This window comes from Arabidopsis thaliana, chromosome 5 (assembly GCF_000001735.4).
Source record: "Arabidopsis thaliana chromosome 5, partial sequence".
Lineage (NCBI taxonomy): Eukaryota > Viridiplantae > Streptophyta > Magnoliopsida > Brassicales > Brassicaceae > Arabidopsis > Arabidopsis thaliana.
The window spans coordinates 3991023-4012429 of record NC_003076.8 but is presented as its reverse complement, the minus strand read 5'-3'; the positions used below and the strand labels follow the sequence as shown (position 1 = coordinate 4012429).

Genomic DNA, 21407 nt, shown 5'->3' with positions numbered 1-21407 from the left:
CGGCCACTACCCTCGGCCACCATCATTCTCAATCACAACCACTTCCGGCCACCACCATCTCTGACCACCACCACCTCCGGCCACCACCGCGTCCAGTCACTATCACCTCCACCAAAACCAATTTGGTCAATAATTACCCTTTATAGTTAGTTACTACATTTTTAAAATTATAGTGTTAGTTTGTTAATTATTTTATCAAATGTTTGTTTTGCAATTCACTCTGTCAATTTTTTTTTTTTTTTTGTTAAACCAATATTATCTTTATAAAGAAAACATTAATATGATAATAAATTAATAACAATATCCACCTAAAATTCTAAATTAATTTAAAAAATCTCTAAATTTACGCAAAAATTTTATTGCCGTCAAATTTCTGGACTGGTCTTCGTCAAAGAAAAATAGCTGAGCACAAGGGGAGGATCATCGTCAAAGCCAACGAGAAGAATACTCTGAAATATCTTGAAGCTGCGACAGGAAAAATGGACGCGGCGATAGGGAAGGTTTTCGATTCCGTCTCAGACTTCTTCTCCGGCGCTGCTTCTGCTTCCGCCGATGAGTTTCCCTTGTGCGATTCCGACATCATCTCCGTAAGTTTTATGATTCACCACCTTTTATGTTCCTCAACTTGACACGCACAGGAACCTCGAATCACAAATTTCCAATTGTTTTAATATCTCCTTCATCGGATTTTGGATTCTCTTGCGTTGCTTGTCCTTGTAAAGAATTTTTTTGTGTTTGGCCTGAATTTTGGCATGCATACATAATTTTGTAAGGAATTGACATCGTTCTCAGGGATGTGAGAAAGAACTTGCAGAGGCTCAAGACGAAGGACGTAAGAAGGAATGCATTATGCGTCTTTCATGGGCTCTTGTTCATTCAAAGATGCCTTCGGATATTCAGCGTGGGATTGCAATGCTTGAAGGTAATAGCTTATGTTCACACTTTCTATGGAATCTTCAGCTGCCTATTGTTCTTCCAAAAGGTGGATGCTTTGATCCATATGACTGGTTTGATCTTAGCAAAGTGTTTTGCTTTGTTTTCGCAGCTTTGGTGGTTAATGATACAAGTGCAATGAAACTTAGGGAGAAGCTATATCTCCTTGCTCTTGGTTACTATCGAAGCGGTGACTTTTCAAGAAGCCGGGATTGTATAGAACGGTGTTTGGAGGTTTGATCATCTGTTCCATGGATAACTCCTGAATATCTTATTGTTGATGTATTCTACAATGCCTTCTTTTTCTTTCTGTGGTTTTAGGTTGAACCGGAGTCCGGACAGGCTCAGGCACTCAAAAAGGCTATAGAGGACCGTATTGTGAAAGGTACTATTGTGTCAACTGTCCACACATCGTCCATTAGAATCTTCAGCTGCTTTTTCTTAACTCTCTTTTGATTTTTGAAATCAGATGGTGTGATTGGCGTTGGAATTGCTGTTACTGCTGTAGGGGTTGTTGCTGGTATTGCTGCAGCCATATTACGCAGCTAAGGAGGAAAGAACCCATACATGTACATGTTTCCCTTATTTTCAGTGAGTCTGTTTAGTTTCTTTGTGTCCTTCAAAGAATGTCTTTATTAAGGAAAATTATGTAATTCCTGTTTTACTATGAAAAGCTAAACAACAGAACTGATTGAGGAAGCATCAAACAGAAAACTTTATTATTACTTCAGCGTTAAATATAGTTTTATTCCATACTAGAAAATTAGAAGAGATGCAACTGTTTTAAGGTGTTAAGTTGAGGATGAACTCTAAAGTTGTTTTCCATGTCCTAGCAAAGCTAGAAGAAAGGCCTTGTAGTCCCCTGATGTCTCTTTTGCTATAGCTTGATCGAGACTCACATTGTTCCTCTTAAAGTACAGCCCAGTTATATTCGTCAGGTCCTTTTCTGCTCGTGTGACAATCACACGGTTCAGAGCATCTTCATCAGTCCCCACCGTGTTGATTGAATTGCGCAAAACCTACGTGCATTAGGGATTAACCATATGAATACCAGTTAGTTTTATTGGGATAATTTAGAGAACACATCTAAACAATATTGTTGCATCCTACCTTTGCATAATACCGGGTAGGGTTTTTGATGCACCTGATGGCTGCACGTAGTGCACTCAGGTACTCATTTGTAGGGTGATTGAGGAGATCCTGGTCATCAAATGTTTCATTAAGGACAGCAAAAAGAACATTGTCATGAAGAAAAACTGGTATGACTGCTGTATTGTTGTCTAGAAATTTCCAATTGATTGCTTTGTCACAGATCAGTTATAACATAACTTGATGTTCATTTTTTTGTTTGTATACCTTAGTGATCGATGTGCCATATATATCCTTGTAGCGGTTGAAGATTGCGCTAAGCTGCATGCTGCTCCTTGTACTTAACACCCTGATCGTTTCTTCGTGATCAACAGCCTTACCAAGGATTTCATCATGAAGAATCGCAGCCTCTGATTGCGCCAGCATCTCATCAATTTCTTCTCCATCATATTTATAAGCAGACACCATTGCAACCAAGAGCTGTATATATCAAGAAACGCCCAAGCGTTGAAGATCAGTCAAAACTAGAAGAAACTATCTGGAAATTTAAAATTACTTACTCTCCTGATGTCGCCAATAGTACGGGAGGCCAAGTCTTCCTCAAGAGAATGCTTGTAGAGGCAACGGTAAGCACGTCTAGCAGCTAACATATCTTCAGGGGATCTCATGCAGGCAATTTCGACAAGAACCTTGTAGTCAGGAATAGGCTTTTGAAGAGCCAAGTTAGCCAAGAGAGCATCTCTCTCTGGAGGATCCAAGACCCACAAGCAAATAGCTCTCTGCAGGTAACAAATATATTTATCTTTTGTGGATTATTGAAATAGAGTAGAGTAGAGCACATGGAGGAGATATATAAAATCTAAACCTCAAAATTGCCAGAGAGCTCAGATTTGAGCTGGTGAATGAGATCCTCATGGTAAATCTCCTGGTAAGCTTGTCTTATGAGCTTCCTCTGGAACAAATTCCGGTGTCCTAAGATCGAGATGATGGCATTTTCATTGGTTCCCCATCCTAAAACGCCAAATAGAAATAAAGAAGAGGAGTAAAGGAGATAGCAAGAAACTTGATGAACCACATAAGTTTTGAAACACTAATCCAAAGAAAAGTAGAACCTTGACAAGCCGCCTTGATGTTTTCAGCGTCTTCGACAGGGGAGAAATGTGGAGGAGAAACAATGGTGGCCATTTTGTTTTTTCTGTTTCTGCGTAAGATATCTTTGACTCAGATTAATCACTTGTTGGATATTGCTTCCATTGCTTTGAGCACTCTTAATTTATAAGAGTTGGTAATGATGTTACAATGCTTTGAAGAGACCAGAAAATGTTTCAAACGGCTCATTGATTGTTTTTGCTCTATGTTAATCTGAAACTCTCTCTGTTAACGCCACCCCTTTATGTATATGACTTTGCCGTTATTTTTTCAGGAATTAAGTTTTCATAAGGAATATTATTGCATCCCATAACACAAAAGCTAACTGTAAACACGAACACAAATATTTTTGCCTTAGAAAAAAATTAACAAATTAACAGTTGATCAAATTCGTTAACCGGCCGGTTTAGGAAAAAAAAACTCGTATAAAATAAAATTAACAGCTCATCAGGAGGGAGCTCATAGTTGTGAAAAGTCCGCCATTGAAGACCGTCTCTCTTTTCTCCGTCTTTTTCTCCCTGCAGTTACCGGATTCCTCCGGCTAGATCTCTCCGTTCATCGCCGGTAAGTTGCTCCATATTACATTTTTCCTTTCCCGTGTGCGCGATTGGTCATCTATAGGTTCTAAATTTTGTTGCATTCGGCGGAGTAAACAGCGATTACCGGTGATGACTTAACTTAGAAGATTTACGCTAGTGTAGTATCATTGAAGAATCCAGAATCATACGCATCTCTTTCTGCTATTTATTGAATGTTTCATATATGATCTGTCAGACTTGATTCTTCAATTCTTTGAATTTTCCATTTTATCAGATGACAGAAGGAATCAGAGCAAGAGGACCCAGATCATCCTCTGTTAACTCTGTTCCTCTGATTCTTGACATTGAAGACTTTAAGGTGAGGTTTTCAGTTGCTTATGTTTTTTCACTTTTGAATCATAAGGGATATTGATTTTTTTTTTTTTGTCACTGACAGGGTGATTTTTCATTTGATGCATTATTTGGGAACCTGGTAAACGACCTCTTGCCGTCTTTCCTAGACGAAGAAGCAGATTCTGGGGATGGCCATGGCAACATTGCTGGAGTTGATGGTTTGACAAATGGGCATTTACGTGGACAGTCTGCTCCTTTGTCCTCTGCTCCTTTTTTTCCTGAAGTAGATGGTCTTTTGTCTCTGTTCAAAGATGCTTGCAAGGAGTTAGTTGATCTTCGGAAGCAGGTGAGTGTCTTGCGTCTACATCGATGACTAGCCCTTGTTTTATCTTTTCATCGTTCCGATATCTGAGGTTTTTGTTAATTATTTTGGAAGGTTGATGGAAGGCTCAATACACTAAAGAAGGAAGTTTCAACCCAAGATTCTAAACACCGGAAGACACTGACTGAGGTTGGCAGACTAATACTATTAGTTTGATTAAATTCCTTGGGTACATGGATCACTACCTGATGAATAACTGACACCCCGATCATTTCTTCAAATGGTAATTGAATTCTCTTTCTAGATAGAGAAGGGTGTGGACGGTCTGTTTGAGAGCTTTGCAAGGTTGGACGGTCGTATTTCAAGTGTTGGACAGACCGCTGCAAAAATAGGAGATCATTTGCAGGTAAAATTTACCTTGCTTATAACCAACTATCTGGTGGTCTATCCAATATTAACCCATGCTTCCTTTGTCAGAGTGCAGATGCTCAGCGGGAAACTGCTAGCCAGACGATAGATCTTATAAAGGTAAGTGTGCATCTATGTTGCAAGGTTGGTCACATATTTAGTTAGATGAATGCTTAAAGTAATCCTTGTTCAACAAATGCAGTACCTAATGGAGTTCAACGGCAGCCCAGGGGATCTTATGGAGCTTTCCGCTTTGTTTTCTGATGATAGCCGCGTAGCTGAGGCTGCTTCTATCGCTCAGAAATTACGTATGATGTGATAGCTTTATGTTACTTGAAATTTGTCTGGAGTGTTAGAACAACTTTTTATCTATCATTTGTTAACAACTAAGAATTTAACTCTCCAACAACGAAACTTTACTAAAACCAAAAAGAAACAATGAAAATTTACAGTTAAATTAGGCTGCAATTGATTTCCATGCTCTCCTTGTCGATATCAGGATCCTTTGCTGAGGAAGACATTGGAAGGCAAGGTGCGAGTGCAGCTGCAGGAAATGCTACCCCTGGCCGAGGACTGGAAGTTGCAGTTGCTAATCTTCAGGATTACTGTAATGGTAAACTAATTCGTTTATACTGTGTTTTCTGTATATTTACTGAAGAGGATTATTGTATGTTCAACTTTTTCTTTGTGACATTTGAGTATGATGCTGTAGAATTGGAGAACAGGCTTTTATCTCGTTTTGATGCTGCATCACAGCGGAGAGATTTATCAACCATGTCAGAATGCGCTAAGATTTTGTCACAGGTGAATGCTTTATTCTGCAGCATGCCCCTTTACAATTCAGTAGGAAAACCTGTTCTTTTATCTAAGATCCGAGCGAAGGCCTTCCTTACGTATCGAGTGATTACATCCTGGTTAATTCTACATAAAGCTGTCACAGAAGGAATGGATGTCTAGTTCTCCTCTTGTACATATGGTTCTTGATACTTAGTATTTTTTCTTCTTGATTTTCAGTTTAACAGGGGTACAAGTGCTATGCAACATTATGTGGCTACACGTCCAATGTTTATTGATGTGGAAGTCATGAATTCAGACATTAGGTTGGTTCTTGGTGACCATGGTTCTCAGCCTAGTCCTAGCAATGTTGCCCGTGGACTTTCTGCTTTATTCAAGGAAATTACAGGTTTGAAGGTCATTGATCTGGATGCAATACTTGAAACATGCTTCTATGCTGATTCATATATTTTGTTACTTCTTATGTGTAGACACCGTACGCAAAGAAGCAGCGACCATTACAGCTGTTTTCCCGACTCCAAATGAAGTTATGGCGATCTTAGTTCAGGTAACTGGCACCGATAATTTGGACACTGTAGTGTTAACCCGGCATATGGATAAGCTATACCAACTCTTCGTGTATTTTACGCAGAGAGTTCTGGAGCAGCGTGTCACAGGTATTCTAGACAAAATTTTGGCGAAGCCCTCTCTTATGAGTCCACCACCTGTGCAAGAAGGCGGACTGTTACTAGTGTGTAGATACCTCTTTATCTCTTTCTTTTGCTATCTTCGTAGTAGGATTGGTATAAGAAAGTTAACTCTTAATTTTTGTCTTTAGTACCTTAGAATGTTAGCAGTTGCATATGAGAGAACACAAGAACTTGCTAAAGACCTCCGAGCTGTTGGATGTGGTGACCTGGATGTTGAAGGTCGTTTTTTTTAATGATAGAAGTTTTGTTTTGTCATGCAAACTTTCGTTGGTGCTGACAACTCTATATTTTGACTGTGCAGATTTGACAGAGTCCTTGTTTTCCTCGCACAAGGATGAATACCCTGAGCATGAGCGGGCCTCCTTAAAACAACTATATCAAGCAAAGGTTTGATATGGTTATTTCAATTTTCTGATTGAAATTAGTTGTTATGTTGTTCATTAATGTGAAGTGCTTAGATTTGAGGTTTTCTCTACAGATGGAAGAATTGCGTGCTGAGAGTCAGCAAGTCTCAGAGTCATCTGGGACAATAGGACGCTCTAAGGGTGCTTCAATATCATCATCTCTGCAGCAGATATCAGTCACCGTTGTCACAGATTTTGTTCGATGGAATGAAGAAGCAATAACCAGATGCACATTGTTTTCATCTCAGGTTACTGAACTTAGCAATTTATGAGAAACTTTTCCAAAATAAGTTAGTTGCTGTGAATTTTGAGAAAAGATGTCGGAATAGGATATTGACAAAGAAATAATCTAAAATATTGATTTTGGCTGAATTATCTAACAGTAAGTAAACTTTAATATCTGGGATTGCATATCTGATATTTATAATTATTTTTTTGTGCAGCCAGCCACACTTGCAGCCAATGTTAAAGCTATATTTACTTGCCTGCTAGACCAGGTATGCTGTTCATGAGATTCTAGAGTCATTCATATTAATAGAGCTGATGCAATGATGAGTTCTTGCAGGTGAGCGTATACATAACTGAGGGACTTGAACGGGCAAGGGATAGCCTGTCTGAAGCTGCAGCATTGAGGGAGAGATTTGTTTTGGGCAGAAGAGTAGCTGCTGCAGCTGCTTCTGCTGTAATTCCTTCTCTTTTCTATTTCTCACTATTTGAAATGCTATTGTTATGTGGAGTTAATTATAGTTTCTTTGATTGTTTCTCAGGCAGAAGCTGCTGCTGCTGCTGGTGAAAGTAGCTTTAAATCCTTCATGGTTGCTGTGCAACGTTGCGGTAGCAGTGTTGCTATAGTTCAGCAGGCATGTTGGATTACTTTTATGGTTATCAGTTCGTTTCAATTATTTCATCTGAGAAGGCTTCTCCTACTCAACTATTAAAGTATTCAAATAGTTTGACCCAATCTTCTACAATGAAAATTCTATAATCATCTAATTTTCTTTTCCAGTATTTTGCAAATTCTATATCTCGGCTTCTCCTACCAGTGGATGGTGCACATGCTGCTTCATGTGAAGAAATGTCAACTGCTCTGTCCAAAGCAGAGGCAGCTGCTTATAAAGGACTTCAGCAGTGCATTGAAACTGTGATGGCTGAGGTTAGTTCTTTTTTGTGTACATTACAAACAGAGCCATGAGGTTCAACCCTGAACAGGTTTAGGAGTCATGCTTAATATTTTCTTTCCCCTCATTTTAAGGACTCTAATATGGTCTTTTTCAGGTTGATAGGCTACTTTCATCTGAGCAGAAGTCTACTGATTATAGATCAACTGATGATGGAATTGCTTCTGACCACCGTCCAACAAATGCCTGCATAAGGTTAAAGGCTTCACCTTTTTTTTTTTTTAGTTTGATAAGCCAGAAGTGCTTATCTGTAGTTATACTTAGTAGATTTCTGAACCATTTTACAAAATATCTATTGATCACGTCTCAACACTGTGCTATTCTTTTATCTGATTTTTTCTCTTGTTTAGGGTCGTGGCTTATCTTTCCCGGGTACTTGAGTCTGCTTTCACTGCCTTGGAAGGTCTTAATAAGCAAGCCTTCCTGACTGAACTGGTATGATTTCTTTCTCACCACAGATTTCGTTAAGCCTTTTGGTTACTATTTGATCTGTTCGAAGTATTTATTCGCCCTGGCCTTTGCTTTTTATTGCTTTGTCCAACGACGGATTAGAGAAGAAAAAGAAACATTCTAAGCTTAAGTTCCTGTGTGATAACTTCGACTTTTCCATATACTGCCATCTTTTTGCCTATGAAATGGCAGTCTTTAACAAATGAATGATCCAATTAAAAAGCAACTCAATCTTGTTTTCCACTACTGTGGTGACTTCAAAATAAATAGTTAAAAAAAATAATTTATAATTTATGCATCATATAGAGAAGGATGAGGATTTGAATTAAGTTTTCTTTATCATTTTCAGGGAAATAGGTTAGAAAAACTGCTACTAACACACTGGCAGAAGTTCACTTTCAATCCCAGGTATGATTTCAGCTCTTTGTATGTTTTCTCTTTTCCTTACTAAAATCGCATCTGCAGAATAACCGAAAATGAGATTCAGGGCCCTAATAAATCAAACATAGATAACCATTCCAAATTTGCTATCTCTGAGTTTTCACTCTGATCTGACATGAATGCAATGTTTGATTCGCACCTCTTGGTATAAATGTTTTGTCGGATCAAATCAAAGTCTTGACCACATTAAATAAAAGATCCATTGCAAAATTAGGTCTGAGTGAATAAACCTTGGTTCTGTTTTTATGATTACTAACACTTGGGTTGACAGTGGAGGACTGCGGCTGAAGCGTGACTTAAACGAGTATGTAGGATTTGTTAAAAGCTTCGGTGCTCCATCTGTGGATGAGAAATTTGAGCTTCTGGGAATGTAAATAACAATCTTGAGACTCTCTTGTCACTTTAATTCTTCTTCTTCTTATTATTATTTATTGTAATCACTTTTTGTGAGTGCAGAATAGCGAATGTTTTCATAGTTGCTCCAGATAGTCTGCCAACATTGTTCGAGGGAAGTCCAAGCATTCGCAAAGACGCACAAAGGTAAGAATAGAAAGAGATTATAAAGGATAAAATAGAAAGAATAAAAATGATGAAATAAAGAGTTGAGAATAATGTGCAGGTTTATTCAACTGAGGGAGGACTATAAGAGTGCGAAGCTGGCAACAAAACTCAGCTCCTTGTGGCCAAGCTTGAGCTGATCTCTCAATGTTTAAAGAACACACTTGAACCAGTCAGTCAGTGCCACCACCAGATATATATTATTTTATGTATATACCATGAAATCTTGCCTCCTCTCTTCATTCTGAATCGTTATGGGTCTTAATTTGTGTTTTCTTTTTCGCTTGAGACAGTGACCAATATATTTGAGATATCGTTTTGGTCCAAAAAATTAAAATATTTGAGATGTCGTTATGAGTCTCAAGACAGATGTTTTACTTTCTGCATAAAAATTGGAAAGATGCAAAATAGGAGAAAATAAAAGAAGTAACTAACTTAAATTAACACTGTAAAAGTTATGCAAAGCCATTAGCCATTAAAACATCCTTGCGCCTCGTTGATCACGATGCTGCAAAAAAAAAAAGGGAGTAAAGAATTTGAAAATGTTACAAATAAACGGACCGCTCTCTCTCTCTCTGTTCGTTTGAAATTCTGCATACCCTAAATCGCAGCAGATTCGTTCTCTTCGTCTTCCGTTTAGAGCAGAGTCCTTGCTGTTTCTCTATCATCACTCTCTTCTTCTTAATTTCTGCCAACTCTTTTGGGGATTTTGGTTGGTGGGGAAATTGTTTAGCTGTTGATTTGGAGTTTCTCTATCCGCTCATCGGCATCTTGTGAGTCTAATCTTTAGTGATTGGGTTTGATTTTGTTGATATCGAGATTGCTTCATTTCCCACTCATTCGCTGCTTGTTCATGTAAAATTTACCCCCAAAATTGGTTGAATGTAGTGAGCATGGCCAACACAATTCTTCGCGGGCAGATGATTTTTCAGGACGAGAATGCATTGGCGGCCCTTGGAAAAAGTAATTTTTACCTACACTGCAATCTCTGGGTTTTTTGCTCCCTTTTATCTTATTGGACAAAGAAATCGTTTTTTTTTGTGATGACTCGTTTGTCCTATGGTTGGAAAATCTTTGGAGACTATACGAGAAATGAAACATGAAGGACCTACCAAGTTGCGAATATTTCTGTCTTTTTTTCTCTTGGATTCATATGAGAGGTCTTGGTTTCTTGAATTAAGAGCTTCTTATTATTGCTTAGAGATACATTCATGAATTTGCTTCAGGGTCTGTATTTATAATCATGTCCAATATTATGCTTAGGATCAAATTTGAACTAAGTTTTGTTTTGTGTCCATCTTGTATATGTTTTTATTCATCAGTGTAAGCATGAGAATGTATGTTCACCATGGAACATGTTTTTATTTATAGAATTTCTGTAATTCTAGAGGTAGAGCTCCTGGCAACTTATTATGTTTCTAAAGTCTTTTTTTTTTTTTTTTTTGACATTGTAGAGGCGGTTGCTGCTGGAAAAGGTAAGAGTTCACTCGCAGCTCCAAAGAAAAATGGGGCGGGTTTCGGAAGCCGCAAGGCTCTCCATGACATTACAAACAAGTCAAAGTTGCAACCTCAAGCTTCATCCACGACGAGGAAGGATGTTGAGGGAGTGGATTTTGACATAGCAAAGGAAGGTTTCTTGCATGATCACAGCAAATGCATTGAAGAACAACAACAAGACCAGTGGGATAGCTACTTCTCTGAACACATCATCCTGCATGGACATGGTAATAATGACTTATGAAGAAAGAACCCTTTTTCTCTATCTTATGTTTCCTTTGCTTGGCTTAATTCTCTGAAGCCTAATTTTTGTTCTGCTTTTCAGAGACAAACATCAAAGAAGGGGTTCCTCAATACAATAATATTCAAGAGGTAAGATTAGCTTTTACCTTACCTTGTCTTTCTCTATCTTGATTATGTTGAGTTATAAGAGAATCGTTCTTCTAAGATCGTTGGTTAATGCCATAAGAGTTTAGAGGAGACAAACACATAGCATCGTATTGTAGCTCCGGTTTTGAGCAACTTTCATGACTCTTTCACTTGTTTTTGTGCCTAAGATTGATGCTGAGAACAGCTGGGATGAACTCAAAGAGATACCAATGGAGGAGTTTTCCGATCTGCTGGAATGCTCAACTCAATGGCGCTCACCACCAGACTCACTAAGCCATCACCATTCTTCGTTACCTTCATCGCCTTTGCCATGGCATTTTGAAACTGTAGAATTCAAGCTCAAGGAGGATGAAGACACCACTTGAGGTCCAGTTTTACTTTAGTTGTTTTTTTTTTGTTGGAACAATATCAGTAACTTCTTAGTTTCTAATGTGATGATGTATCTACAAATCTGCTCGAAATCCAATTACTCAGCATTGTTTCTAGGGGGTAAAAACACTGTATGTTTTATAGGATTTACAGAATGATTTAACCACAAAGAATTTACAACTTTATCACAAACAACACCACACAAATCCCAAACTACAATGAAAGCACTTAAAAACATCTAATTTCTCTCTATATATATCTGTTGTTATATCCCGAGATTCTGCACTCACCTGAATCGGGCATAGGAAAAAAATAGACAACTGGTTGGTGTTAAAGAGTTTCAGCGAGGCAAGTCCTCACTGGCTTTGTCAACCATGCGAACATTGTATTGTTCATAGACTCTTCCTCTGTTATCTGCCCACCACTGTTCTGCTTGTATCTCACTAAACCTTTTTCGGCTGTCAGAAAACAAAACAGTAATTACAGTCCAATCTTCAGACATAAAAAAACTGATTGTTTCTTTTTAGGTAGATAAGAAACTATTATACCTGAAACGGACGCGTTTGAGATCTCTAGCACCTCCGGCTAAGGCTGTAAGAGTGATATAGACACCAGGTTCATCTTGTTCAACCCATTCCTTCTCGTTCCGTGCTTCATTCGTTGCTTCACCATTCCCAAATGCAGGTGTCATGGTCCCATTAGAAAACATTGGGGTCGTGATGCCATTTGGCTCGGATTCTTGGCTATTTGCTTGGTTTAAGATATTAAAAGGGTCAATGCGACCAGGGCTGGAACCAAATGAGTTAAGAGAAGGAGGAGACTTCACAGTCCGAGCTGATCCAACGGGTAATCTTTCGGCCATGTCTTTTAACTGCATAGTTATGTTGATGTGTTAAAATCAGTATAAGAAATCACCAATAATTGCATAAACCATATTTTTATTTTAAACTTGGAAATTACTTGAGCGGTAAGTGATTTGATCACTTCTTTTGCTGCCTTGCATCTTGTCGTTTCTTCATTAGTTATTGCCAACGCCTCTTTTAGCTGCTTGGTTGTTCTTTCCAGCTCAACTTCTTGAAGCTGGGCCTTCCTTGTAAGACTTTCAACCTTGTAATATCAATTACTGGTTAGCAAAGAAGCAATCCTAGAGAGAAACTGACTAACTGAAGCAGTATTTAAATTTCAAAAAGAAGTAAATGTTTCATAAGGAAACCAAGTAAATTGGCGGCCAAGCCTTCTCCAATCCTACAAATAGCATGATTTCACCACAAAGTAAAATCCAGAACGTACTTGGCCGTGACAGGAAACAAAGCATAATCTCACCAACTACATCTTTTTGCAGCAAAGAATGTGGGAAGGATTTTGGAGATAAGAGAAATATACCTGAGATCTTAGCTTAACGACCTCTTGGCTTAGGTTATCATTGGTTCTCTTAGTATCATCCACTACAAATTTTGGTGTGGCTAGTCCTGAAAGAGTGGGAGTCGGTGTAGTTGACCGGGGTGGACTAGGACGCCTCGATATTGGGGAAGTTGCCCGAGACACAATTCGAGAACCAGGAACAGAAGCTGAGAAGAACTTCTTTGATGCTCCAAATACTGGATTGAAAGACTTGGCTATGTTAAGTGCACCCCGTTGAGAGCTTCCACTCGGTATGGGTGAGACACGACTACTATTGAATTCATACTTCTTGTTCTTCTTATGTCGACTGTCCACTTGTCTCATGGATTCCATTAATGAAAATCTAGCTAACTGTCCATCGGATCTAGAATCGAACTTGTCATCTTTGTCAATGGGATCTGATCCCTGGTTAATGCTTCCTCTTCTACTCAGAGAAGAATGGGATGATGGATCTGTTTCCATGGTCTTTTTCAATTTGTTAAAACACTTATCACACACTCGATATGGTTTGTTGGGGTTCGGTGCCATACAAGCCTTCAATGACTTTTTACTAGTGCACGAGTGGCAAAACACTAGTCCGCAATTATAGCAATTGTGCCTCTTTCTTTTAAAACTGAAGGGCTGACGGCAACCTGAACACATGGACTGGTCCATCCCTGATGCCCACCTGTGAATGCAGACAGCTGCTGTGAAGTTAGTGCCACAGGCAATACTTTTCACCTGTTTATCCTTAAGTGACTCAACCAATGTCGGGGAATTTCTATCATCTACATCTCCATGACCAAGTCTACCATTTGATCCCTTTCCCCAAGTGTAAACCTCAGTCCTCGAAGTTAAAACTGCAACATGATAAGCACCACAGGCTATCTCTTCGACAAAACTCTTGTGAAGTTTACCTTCGACACGGTTTGGAGTTTTTCCGTCTGCATGTGAGTTTCCAAGCTGACCATAGACAGGACTGCCCATAGTATAGACATGGCCTGATGTTGTAAGTGCAACCGTTAGACTGTGCCCACATGCAACTTGGCAAAAATTGGGTTCAACCAGAGCAGCAACACAGGTAGGCACAAGTTTTGGTTCTTTATTACCATGACCAAGACGACCCTTATCACCATCACCCCATGTAAAGAGCTTTCCAGAAGAGCAATTACTTGAGCTTGAGCTCCCAACCATTACTTCCACAACTGCTGCTGTGTGCCATACACCACAAGCTGCCCGGACAGTGCGAAGACCTTTCAAAGAGTCTACCTCCCGAGGTATGAAAACACTTTTCTTGTCTCCGTGGCCTAAAACACCAAAGGTCCCATCACCAAAAGTAAACAACTGCCCAGCAGAGGTAACGACTGCTGTGTGGTAAGGTCCACAAGCAATAGATGATACATGTATCCCTTCCAGCAGAAAATTAACCCTCTTAGGGACCCAGTGACTTACTTCATTTCCATGTCCAAGAACACCAAAATCTCCTTTACCCCAGGTATACAAATCCCCTGATAGGGTAACTGCACAACTATGAAATTCACCACATGCTACAAGCTCAATATTTGTGGTGTTGAGTGCATCGATGAGCTTTGGTTGTTGAATATTGGAATCAACACCGTGGCCAAGCCTGCCTTCAGATTCCTCTCCCCAAGAAAAACTTTCCCCTTGTTTTGTCACGAGGACAGCGTGCTGTCCACCACAAGCAATATTTTGGACGTCCAGTACTATTGTAGATTCTAAAGCTTTTGGCAATAAGGAATCCATTTTTATATCAAATGAACTACCAACTCTACGGTTTCCACCACCCAAAACACCTTCTCCTATGCCTTCTCCCCAGATGAAAACATCTCCTAATGCATCTCCATCATCATGACCAGAACCATGGCTCGAGGAACTAACAGCACTTGACATACTAACTCTAAAGGCATCCATGCCCATACCCCTCATATGTCCATGCATGCTATCCGAGCCTCCAGAATGAACAGAAATAGTTGCAGAATCTGAGGGGTAAAATCCTTTTGGAGGAACTGCATATAAAGCCATGTCCGAAAATGCCTTGTCGAGGCCATTCTTAGGCGGGCTCTCAAATGGACTATGAATACGAAGGTGATTAGAACCATCCTGGAAGGTAAACGAAAAATGTAAGTTAATGTTCACATGCACAAAAGTATACGCAGAAAACTTGTTATAGTACCTTCTGCAAACTGTCATTGCTACTAAATGGAGAATGTAAAGGAGAGCTTCTCCGGGTATATGTTCTTGGGCTATTAGCTTCAGATGGTGTACCGTCACTTCTTGATTCAGTTCTCCTGTTTCTTTGATGGCAATGCGAAATCAAGGCCTTAAGACCAGTAAACCACACCTCAGCCTCATCTTTATCCTTACATATCTACCAAATCCAATTGTACCAATATATTAATTAACTTCAATAACCACAGTGACATTTCAAATGACAGGGAAATTATTCTATAGCGGAAGCGATAAAGTAAAGAGTTTAAGAGAATCTCACCACATCCAAAGACCTCTCACTATATATTAGTGAAAACGACTGATATTCCTTCTCGGGACGAGGATACCTCTGAAAAATAGGCTACAAGAGAACCACCATTGCTAGAATTATTAGAATATGAAACTAGATAGGTACGGCGTAATTATGCATCGTTGAACTAAGGAAATTGTTGCATGAAAAGTTGAATGAATGAATATCACAGTCCTCATGAACTCGTTCTAAGTATTTCAGTGCAAGCTCAAGGGAGAATTATAATCACATCATCCACACATGAACTTACAGTGCGTTGTCCAGATATGATCCTAGAAACATGGCTCAGCTTCAGATGTTTCTCCTCGTTTCCAGAGAACCATATCAAAACAGTTTCATCCTGAAAGTTACAGGCCACTATTTCTTAAAAAAGATTACAAAATAAATATCATCACCCATCCATGAATAAAAAATAAAAGAAAAATGGCGGCACTAAAGTGGACTATTACTGAAGAGAAAACGCTAACAAGACACTTTAATATGAAATTGAACCAAACATGACTTACATTAGAAAGGCGAAATGGGCAGAACTTAGGTTTCCCTCTTCTTCCATACTTTAGCAAGTAAGCTCCCTTTTTCAGGGCAATGATAGCCTGAGTCAATCAAATAGCAATCAATAAGTGAATATTTTGCAATTGACATCTCTTCAGCTCACCATTAATAAAATCTTAGAAGAAATAGTTGATACAGAATATATGTAGAATTCAAACACTGAAATAAGAATCATGGCAAACTAGTATCCGATAAATGACATTTGAGATTGGTAAAGTGCTAGCAAGATGAAATCCTAGTCTGCTAGAGTGGTTTGCTTCCACAAAGGATAAGCTTATACGGGAACCAAAAATTCAAGTTCCTGGATCAATAGCTTGAATATCAACTGTCACACTCGAATTCCATTACTAAGGTAATCAATATTGAGTTTGAAATCTAAGTTAGCTCTAAGGATTCACCTAATCCCAATTGAACAAATTCGGCTGACATGTATTTATAATTCCGGAGATACTATCCATAAGTGATTCAATAAAAGTAAAATTAACACAGTCTAAGCGAAATGAATCATAAATAAGGCTTCGATGATGGACATAAATGAAGAAGAAGAAGATAACAACCTGCTCGATATCTCTCTCCACAGGACCAGCTCTACTAAGATCCGAAGCCATCCTTCCGTTTCTCGACATACACAAAAAAAAATCTCAACGAAGCTTCTCAGAATCGAAACCCTCCATCAATCAAAAACCTCGACGAAATCCACACTTGCTCAAGCTAAAAGGCGAAAAATAGAAATTCGACGGCTATCTACATTAACGGTATCAACTAAATCATCAGTATGATCGTCGATCTCGAAGCAACTTCCAACACATTTACTTCCATCTGACTTAAAAAGCAGAGCAACTTTTTTTCAGCTCAAAATCGATTTCAAAATCGATCGGAATAGCTCAAAAACAAAGGCGCCGTTTCAAAGAAGAGAAATCAGAGAATGCGTTGGCTTGAGGATAATGGTAAACTCTCTTGAGCAGACGCGAGAGAAGAAAGTGACTAAGAATCGGGAGGCAGAGAATCTAGAGACATGGCATGATCTACTACGCAGTTTTCTAGCGAGAGAGAGAGAGAGAAAAAGAGAAAAGAGAGAGAGCGAGACCAAAAGGCGGATTATACAGACTAGATAAATATAAATAAATCAATCTTTTGCTTTATATTTTTCTTCAAAACATTATGGTCTCTAAATATATTTATTCGTTAACTATAATTTAACTTGTGTTTAATATTAATTCATATTTAATACTATACTTGATAATTTTCAATTCATAAATCGGTATAATGTATTAAAATAAATACATATATATGTAAAGATTTAATATCGTAAATTAGTAAACGGTATAATTTGTTACAAATTTAAATATAATATTTATTTATTGTTAAATCACTGTTTCGCGCCATAAACAGAAATTATATACGTTTTAAACCGTGTAGTTTGTTAAAAATTTAAAAATAAAAATTGTTGAAATAACTAGAACTAAACGTGTTAAACTTATATTAACTCATATTTAATTCTAGAATATTGTTTTGGGCCATAATCTTATTATAAATTAATATTGTATATTTATAAATGGTATAATATGGTACAAAATTTAAATGTGAGAATTGTTGGAATAACTCAAAGTAACTATGTTAAGTTAATCTCGACTCCTATCTAATACTAGATAAGTAACTCACAAATGATTATGATATTGGCAAGAAAAAAATGACTTTAATTATGGATTTAGTGATCTGTCACTACTTAGTACTTACTAGCATTAATGTGACAAATGTTTTTCATCTGTGCATTACCTTATGAACCGAACATGTACAACCCGAGCTGAAACTAGAGTCTAGAGGTTAATGTATAGTAAAATATCTCTAAAATAGTTACGTTGTATTTATTTCACAAAAATTTGGTGTGTGTTTGAATCAGGCCCGTGTCTTTGGGTATACAAATTGGAGACATTTTAAGCCTACGTCCTCCTTTTTGGTAAACAATTTTTAAGGCCATATTTCTCGAGGCCCATTGTTTTGTATCAACCATAAATACTTTATTTTTTAGGGATTTTTTTTTCAAAAACTAAAATTTCCTTTTTCTCTACCTTAATCAAATTGGGGATATGAAATTTTACCGCAATTTCCTTTTTCAAAACAAAAACACTATACATTGAAATTTTACAGTAATTTAAATAAAAAACTTAAGAAAATATAAAAATCCTCGTTCAAGTTGTTGATTACAAATTTGTCCATAGACTATATGTGAATCATCGAGTTTCAAAGGTGTAAATGTGGTATAGATATTAGCCCATATGTTAGGCGGTGTTAAATGATATTATGGACAACAAAAACAAGGAAAACGGGATAACTTGTAAGTGATAAGGGAGTATGTATCTGGACCATTATCTAATTCGTCATTTGGTACAGTTGTCACTGAATCAGCCACGAGTTCAACGTGTGCGTAATAAAGAGTTCTAAAATCAAATTTCATTATTTGATCATATAGTGTAACCACTTCCACGACTCTATGTAACACTTCTAATTAAAATATCATATTAATGAATTTTTAATGCCGACAAAACAAAAAAATTGCAAAACAAGAGCCGAGAGGTTTGACCATTAGAACCCATTTCATATTTATCATATGCAAATCCTGGAGTACTCTTTGACCATTAAAATGTCAACGAATCCTTCAAGTAGTTAGTTGCCTTTTCACTACAAACAAACTACAAAGACCATAAAGACTAATCCCCTCTCTATATATATCATTCCTCTTAATACGACAATCCTTAACTTTTCCAGCTTCAAAAAAAAAAAAAGTCTCGATCTCTATGAAAAATATGGGAAGATCTCTAATCAATTCTTGTTTTCCGATAATCCGTAGACGCCAAGGAATAGTCACGCTTGTTTTCTTTGAGCATGTATCAACAAAAACCCTATGTGGCTTCAAGAAACATGTTGCTGGAGAAATCATGTTTGAGTTTCCTGATCAAATCGTGTGCCATGCAGATTCTTTTTACATCGGTCGTCAGATTCCAGCTCTAGCCATGGACGACTATCTAATCCCAGGTCAAACTTATTTCGTCTTACCGATCGAACGTTTTCAATACAAAATCTTAACCACTTCGTGTCTCTCAATCTTCAACTCTAATCTTGAAAACGTTCGGTCAAACACTCCACCGTTGAATTTCACTGCGCCGTCGAGTCCACCACCGTTTGAGTATTCTCAGGGACCAAACGGAAAGATTCTGATAAAAGTTTCTCCGGAGTTTATCATTAGTCTTATATGTAAAAACAGAAACATCAGAGAAGAAGAAGCCACAAGTTGTGGTGAAAACAGTGCGATTTGTAATTCTCCCGAGTTAAAGAAGCAGTATGATCAGCTTGTTGGAACGAGAGAGCACATGTGGTCACCGAATTTGCAGACGATCTCCGAGCATAAGATTAGGGTTTCTCCATTAAGGTTCTTCGGTCTAAATCGGAAGCAAGATGAAGTGAATTGATTGGTGTTGGGGAAAAAAAAAAGGTGCATGAACAAGTTGTATTTGTTTTGTGAAAAAAATGTGGAAAAATTAAAAAACAGTAAATTAGAGTGGTTAGTTTGTTTGGTTACGATTTAGTCTTGCATGATCAAGTTGACAAATTGAATGTTTTGGGAGTAATTCTACAAGAGGAGATATATAAATTTGTTAGGTACTCCAACATGTACATTTGATATTATGGTTCATCCTTGAAAATTCAACTAGCATAACTTGTCACATGTCATTTGGCTTTGTTTGATAGTCATGGTCTTTCAAAAAGAGAAAATAAATTAAAGAAGACAACAAACGACTTATTCTTCATTTTCTACGTAATAACCCTGCTCCCACAAAGATGTTGGCTACTTTTTCAACTTTGAAATGTTCCATATCGCCATTAAAAAAAAAAACCTTATTTAATGATAAGGTGACTCTAACATTGGAACGAACGAGTCTGTTGCTAGAGCTAAACTGGTCTTAACGTGATCTGGTTGAACACGTGCATGTACATGCACACTCTAAGATAAGAAGAAAAGGTTGGGTAAGTAATCTTATAACACAAATCACACATCCTGATTCCTGAAACAAACTCAGCAGCATAATTAAACCCAAAAAAAAAATAAACCTAGTAGCATAGTTGTGAGAAAATGAGCAGTGGATAAATAGTTCAATGAAAATGTCAGAACATGTTCTAGTAAAAAATGGAACAATGAGAGATTTTCAAGCAAAAATGCGAAGTTACGTATTGGTTTGGTTTGGAGTAGAGAGCTTCTCCTGAACACGACTGGCGTCTATTAAGTCAAGCTGGTGCACAATATGGCGGCGGAGGTAGCAAATGACACCAAGTAGAGTAAAGCCGTAATGGTATAACGAATATGACAAAACTGTCACCAAAAAAATACATTATGCAGTTTCAAGAGGAAGAGTGTAAGATGAAATTTCAGAGTAAAGGAACGAGCTATACCTCTTTAAACTTCTTCACCCACTCTTCAAAAGTAATATCCCTAGACTACTTTCTGGCTTTCTCTTCATATTGATCAGACGGGAATCAATATATATGAGAAGAGAAGCCAATAAAAGCAAACTTGACCTAGACTATATACTTTCTGGCTTTCTCTCTTTTTTTTTTAACTCGTTCTCATAAACCAAAATCAAACCGTTAAGCCATCCATCTCGTAATAAACCGATGAATCAAACCGGTCAATTTGGGGTCTGGTTCTTTAACTATAAAAAGCTGAAATTAGGCGCGTGGGGCCGACGCATGTCGGAGGGAAGTGAGACAGCACGCCACCTCCGCCGATTAGGCAAAGAAGCATTAGTCTTTGTCTCAACAAGTCTCCGACGCCTCCATTATTGTTTTTTTTTTCCTTTTGGTTTTGCCCAACATTTTCTTATCTTGAGCCCCGTGCCTTCTGCTCCTTTTCTTTTGCTTTGTCATAAATCTACTGGTCTGGTACATGCTTTTTTTCCCCGAATGTTAACACCTTCTGTATTTCCATAAAATCGTTAATTTTCTTACGAGTTTTAATGTTACCACCCTCTCCATTTGGAAAAGAATAGTCAGAATATGTAGATTTTCTTCATATAATTGGGGATACTCTCCATGTTGAAAAGAATAGTCTGAATGTGTAGAAAATCGGTTTTATTTAAAGTGTTTAGTGGAAAAAAGCACTGCATTGATTTTTGTAGCTTGTGGAACTCGATCTCTAATTTTAACCCACATGACGAATCTTGTTCCGTTTGTATAGTAGATTAGGCCACACACTGTTGATTAAACTCAAGGATTATTTAAAACTTGGGATCATTGTCTAGATATACAAGTATCATTTCATTCTAGAAAAAGGTCTTCGAAAGATATCAAGTAAAACATACGAGCATAAAACAAAGTGATTAACGTAAATTAGCACAAT

At 37.9% G+C, this 21407-nt stretch overlaps 6 protein-coding genes, 2 long non-coding RNA genes and 1 other non-coding gene across 14 annotated transcripts; 5 read left to right on the top strand and 4 right to left on the bottom strand.

Annotated features, from left to right (window-relative positions):
- Positions 1–295: 295 nt before the first annotated feature.
- FIS1B (Tetratricopeptide repeat (TPR)-like superfamily protein) lies at positions 296–1987 on the top strand. The gene is made up of 5 exons (NM_121277.4): positions 296–587; positions 793–922; positions 1046–1167; positions 1255–1318; positions 1403–1987. The coding sequence occupies exons 1-5, from the start codon at positions 480–482 to the stop codon at positions 1480–1482; spliced, it is 504 nt and encodes a 167-aa protein (NP_568272.1). The 5' UTR covers positions 296–479; the 3' UTR covers positions 1483–1987.
- AT5G01945 lies at positions 589–815 on the bottom strand. The gene has a single exon (NR_142559.1). It is a non-coding gene; the product is annotated as an other RNA (long non-coding RNA).
- Positions 1743–3262, bottom strand: ANNAT8 (annexin 8; the record flags this gene model as incomplete). The annotated part of the gene is made up of 6 exons (NM_121276.3): positions 3135–3262; positions 2888–3033; positions 2583–2801; positions 2290–2502; positions 2044–2133; positions 1743–1952 (listed from the first exon to the last, which is right to left on the bottom strand). The coding sequence occupies exons 1-6, from the start codon at positions 3205–3207 to the stop codon at positions 1743–1745; spliced, it is 951 nt and encodes a 316-aa protein (NP_568271.2). The 5' UTR covers positions 3208–3262.
- On the top strand, positions 2017–3462 carry AT5G01935. The gene is made up of 3 exons (NR_142558.1): positions 2017–2192; positions 2295–2807; positions 2902–3462. It is a non-coding gene; the product is annotated as an other RNA (long non-coding RNA).
- Positions 3463–3625: 163 nt separating this feature from the next.
- Positions 3626–9688, top strand: SEC10 (exocyst complex component sec10). Of its 3 annotated transcripts, none has more exons than NM_121275.4 (25): positions 3626–3735; positions 3985–4068; positions 4147–4389; positions 4480–4554; positions 4670–4771; positions 4843–4893; positions 4976–5081; positions 5273–5386; positions 5486–5577; positions 5788–5956; positions 6039–6115; positions 6200–6298; positions 6386–6476; positions 6559–6644; positions 6736–6909; positions 7105–7158; positions 7227–7343; positions 7429–7521; positions 7668–7814; positions 7937–8034; positions 8190–8274; positions 8639–8697; positions 9002–9100; positions 9187–9270; positions 9350–9655. In NM_121275.4, exons 2-25 carry the CDS (start codon positions 3985–3987, stop codon positions 9426–9428), a joined length of 2478 nt encoding a protein of 825 aa, NP_568270.3. In that variant the 5' UTR covers positions 3626–3735; the 3' UTR covers positions 9429–9655. The 3 variants fall into 3 exon arrangements, with proteins under 3 accessions (NP_568270.3, NP_001031872.1, NP_001031871.1); NM_001036795.2 differs by having other exon boundaries at positions 3627–3735; positions 9365–9655; NM_001036794.2 differs by having other exon boundaries at positions 3655–3735; positions 3828–4068; positions 9350–9688.
- Positions 9688–11731, top strand: AT5G12360 (uncharacterized protein; the record flags this gene model as incomplete). 2 transcript variants are annotated; one of them, NM_121274.4, is made up of 5 exons in its annotated part: positions 9688–10061; positions 10177–10251; positions 10743–11012; positions 11111–11157; positions 11343–11540. In NM_121274.4, the coding sequence occupies exons 2-5, from the start codon at positions 10182–10184 to the stop codon at positions 11538–11540; spliced, it is 585 nt and encodes a 194-aa protein (NP_568269.1). In that variant the 5' UTR covers positions 9688–10061; positions 10177–10181. The 2 variants fall into 2 exon arrangements, with proteins under 2 accessions (NP_568269.1, NP_001318549.1); NM_001343236.1 differs by lacking the exon at positions 9688–10061 and having other exon boundaries at positions 10079–10251; positions 11343–11731.
- AT5G12350 (Regulator of chromosome condensation (RCC1) family with FYVE zinc finger domain-containing protein) lies at positions 11629–17120 on the bottom strand. The gene is made up of 9 exons (NM_121273.5): positions 16573–17120; positions 15970–16056; positions 15714–15803; positions 15434–15514; positions 15119–15313; positions 12928–15045; positions 12505–12651; positions 12093–12415; positions 11629–12002 (listed from the first exon to the last, which is right to left on the bottom strand). Exons 1-9 carry the CDS (start codon positions 16639–16641, stop codon positions 11885–11887), a joined length of 3228 nt encoding a protein of 1075 aa, NP_568268.3. The 5' UTR covers positions 16642–17120; the 3' UTR covers positions 11629–11884.
- Positions 17121–18662: 1542 nt separating this feature from the next.
- AT5G12340 (DUF4228 domain protein) lies at positions 18663–19807 on the top strand (the record flags this gene model as incomplete). Of its 2 annotated transcripts, none has more annotated exons than NM_001343235.1 (1): positions 18663–19807. In NM_001343235.1, the coding sequence occupies one exon, from the start codon at positions 18811–18813 to the stop codon at positions 19480–19482; it is 672 nt and encodes a 223-aa protein (NP_001330389.1). The 2 variants fall into 2 exon arrangements, with proteins under 2 accessions (NP_001330389.1, NP_568267.1); NM_121272.1 differs by having other exon boundaries at positions 18820–19482.
- A 186-nt stretch (positions 19808–19993) lies between these two features.
- AT5G00385 lies at positions 19994–20517 on the bottom strand. Of its 2 annotated transcripts, NR_144135.1 has the most exons (3): positions 20462–20517; positions 20240–20381; positions 19994–20013 (listed from the first exon to the last, which is right to left on the bottom strand). It is a non-coding gene; the product is annotated as an uncharacterized misc_RNA (transcript). The 2 variants fall into 2 exon arrangements; NR_144136.1 differs by lacking the exon at positions 19994–20013 and having other exon boundaries at positions 20033–20381.
- Positions 20518–21407: the final 890 nt, after the last annotated feature.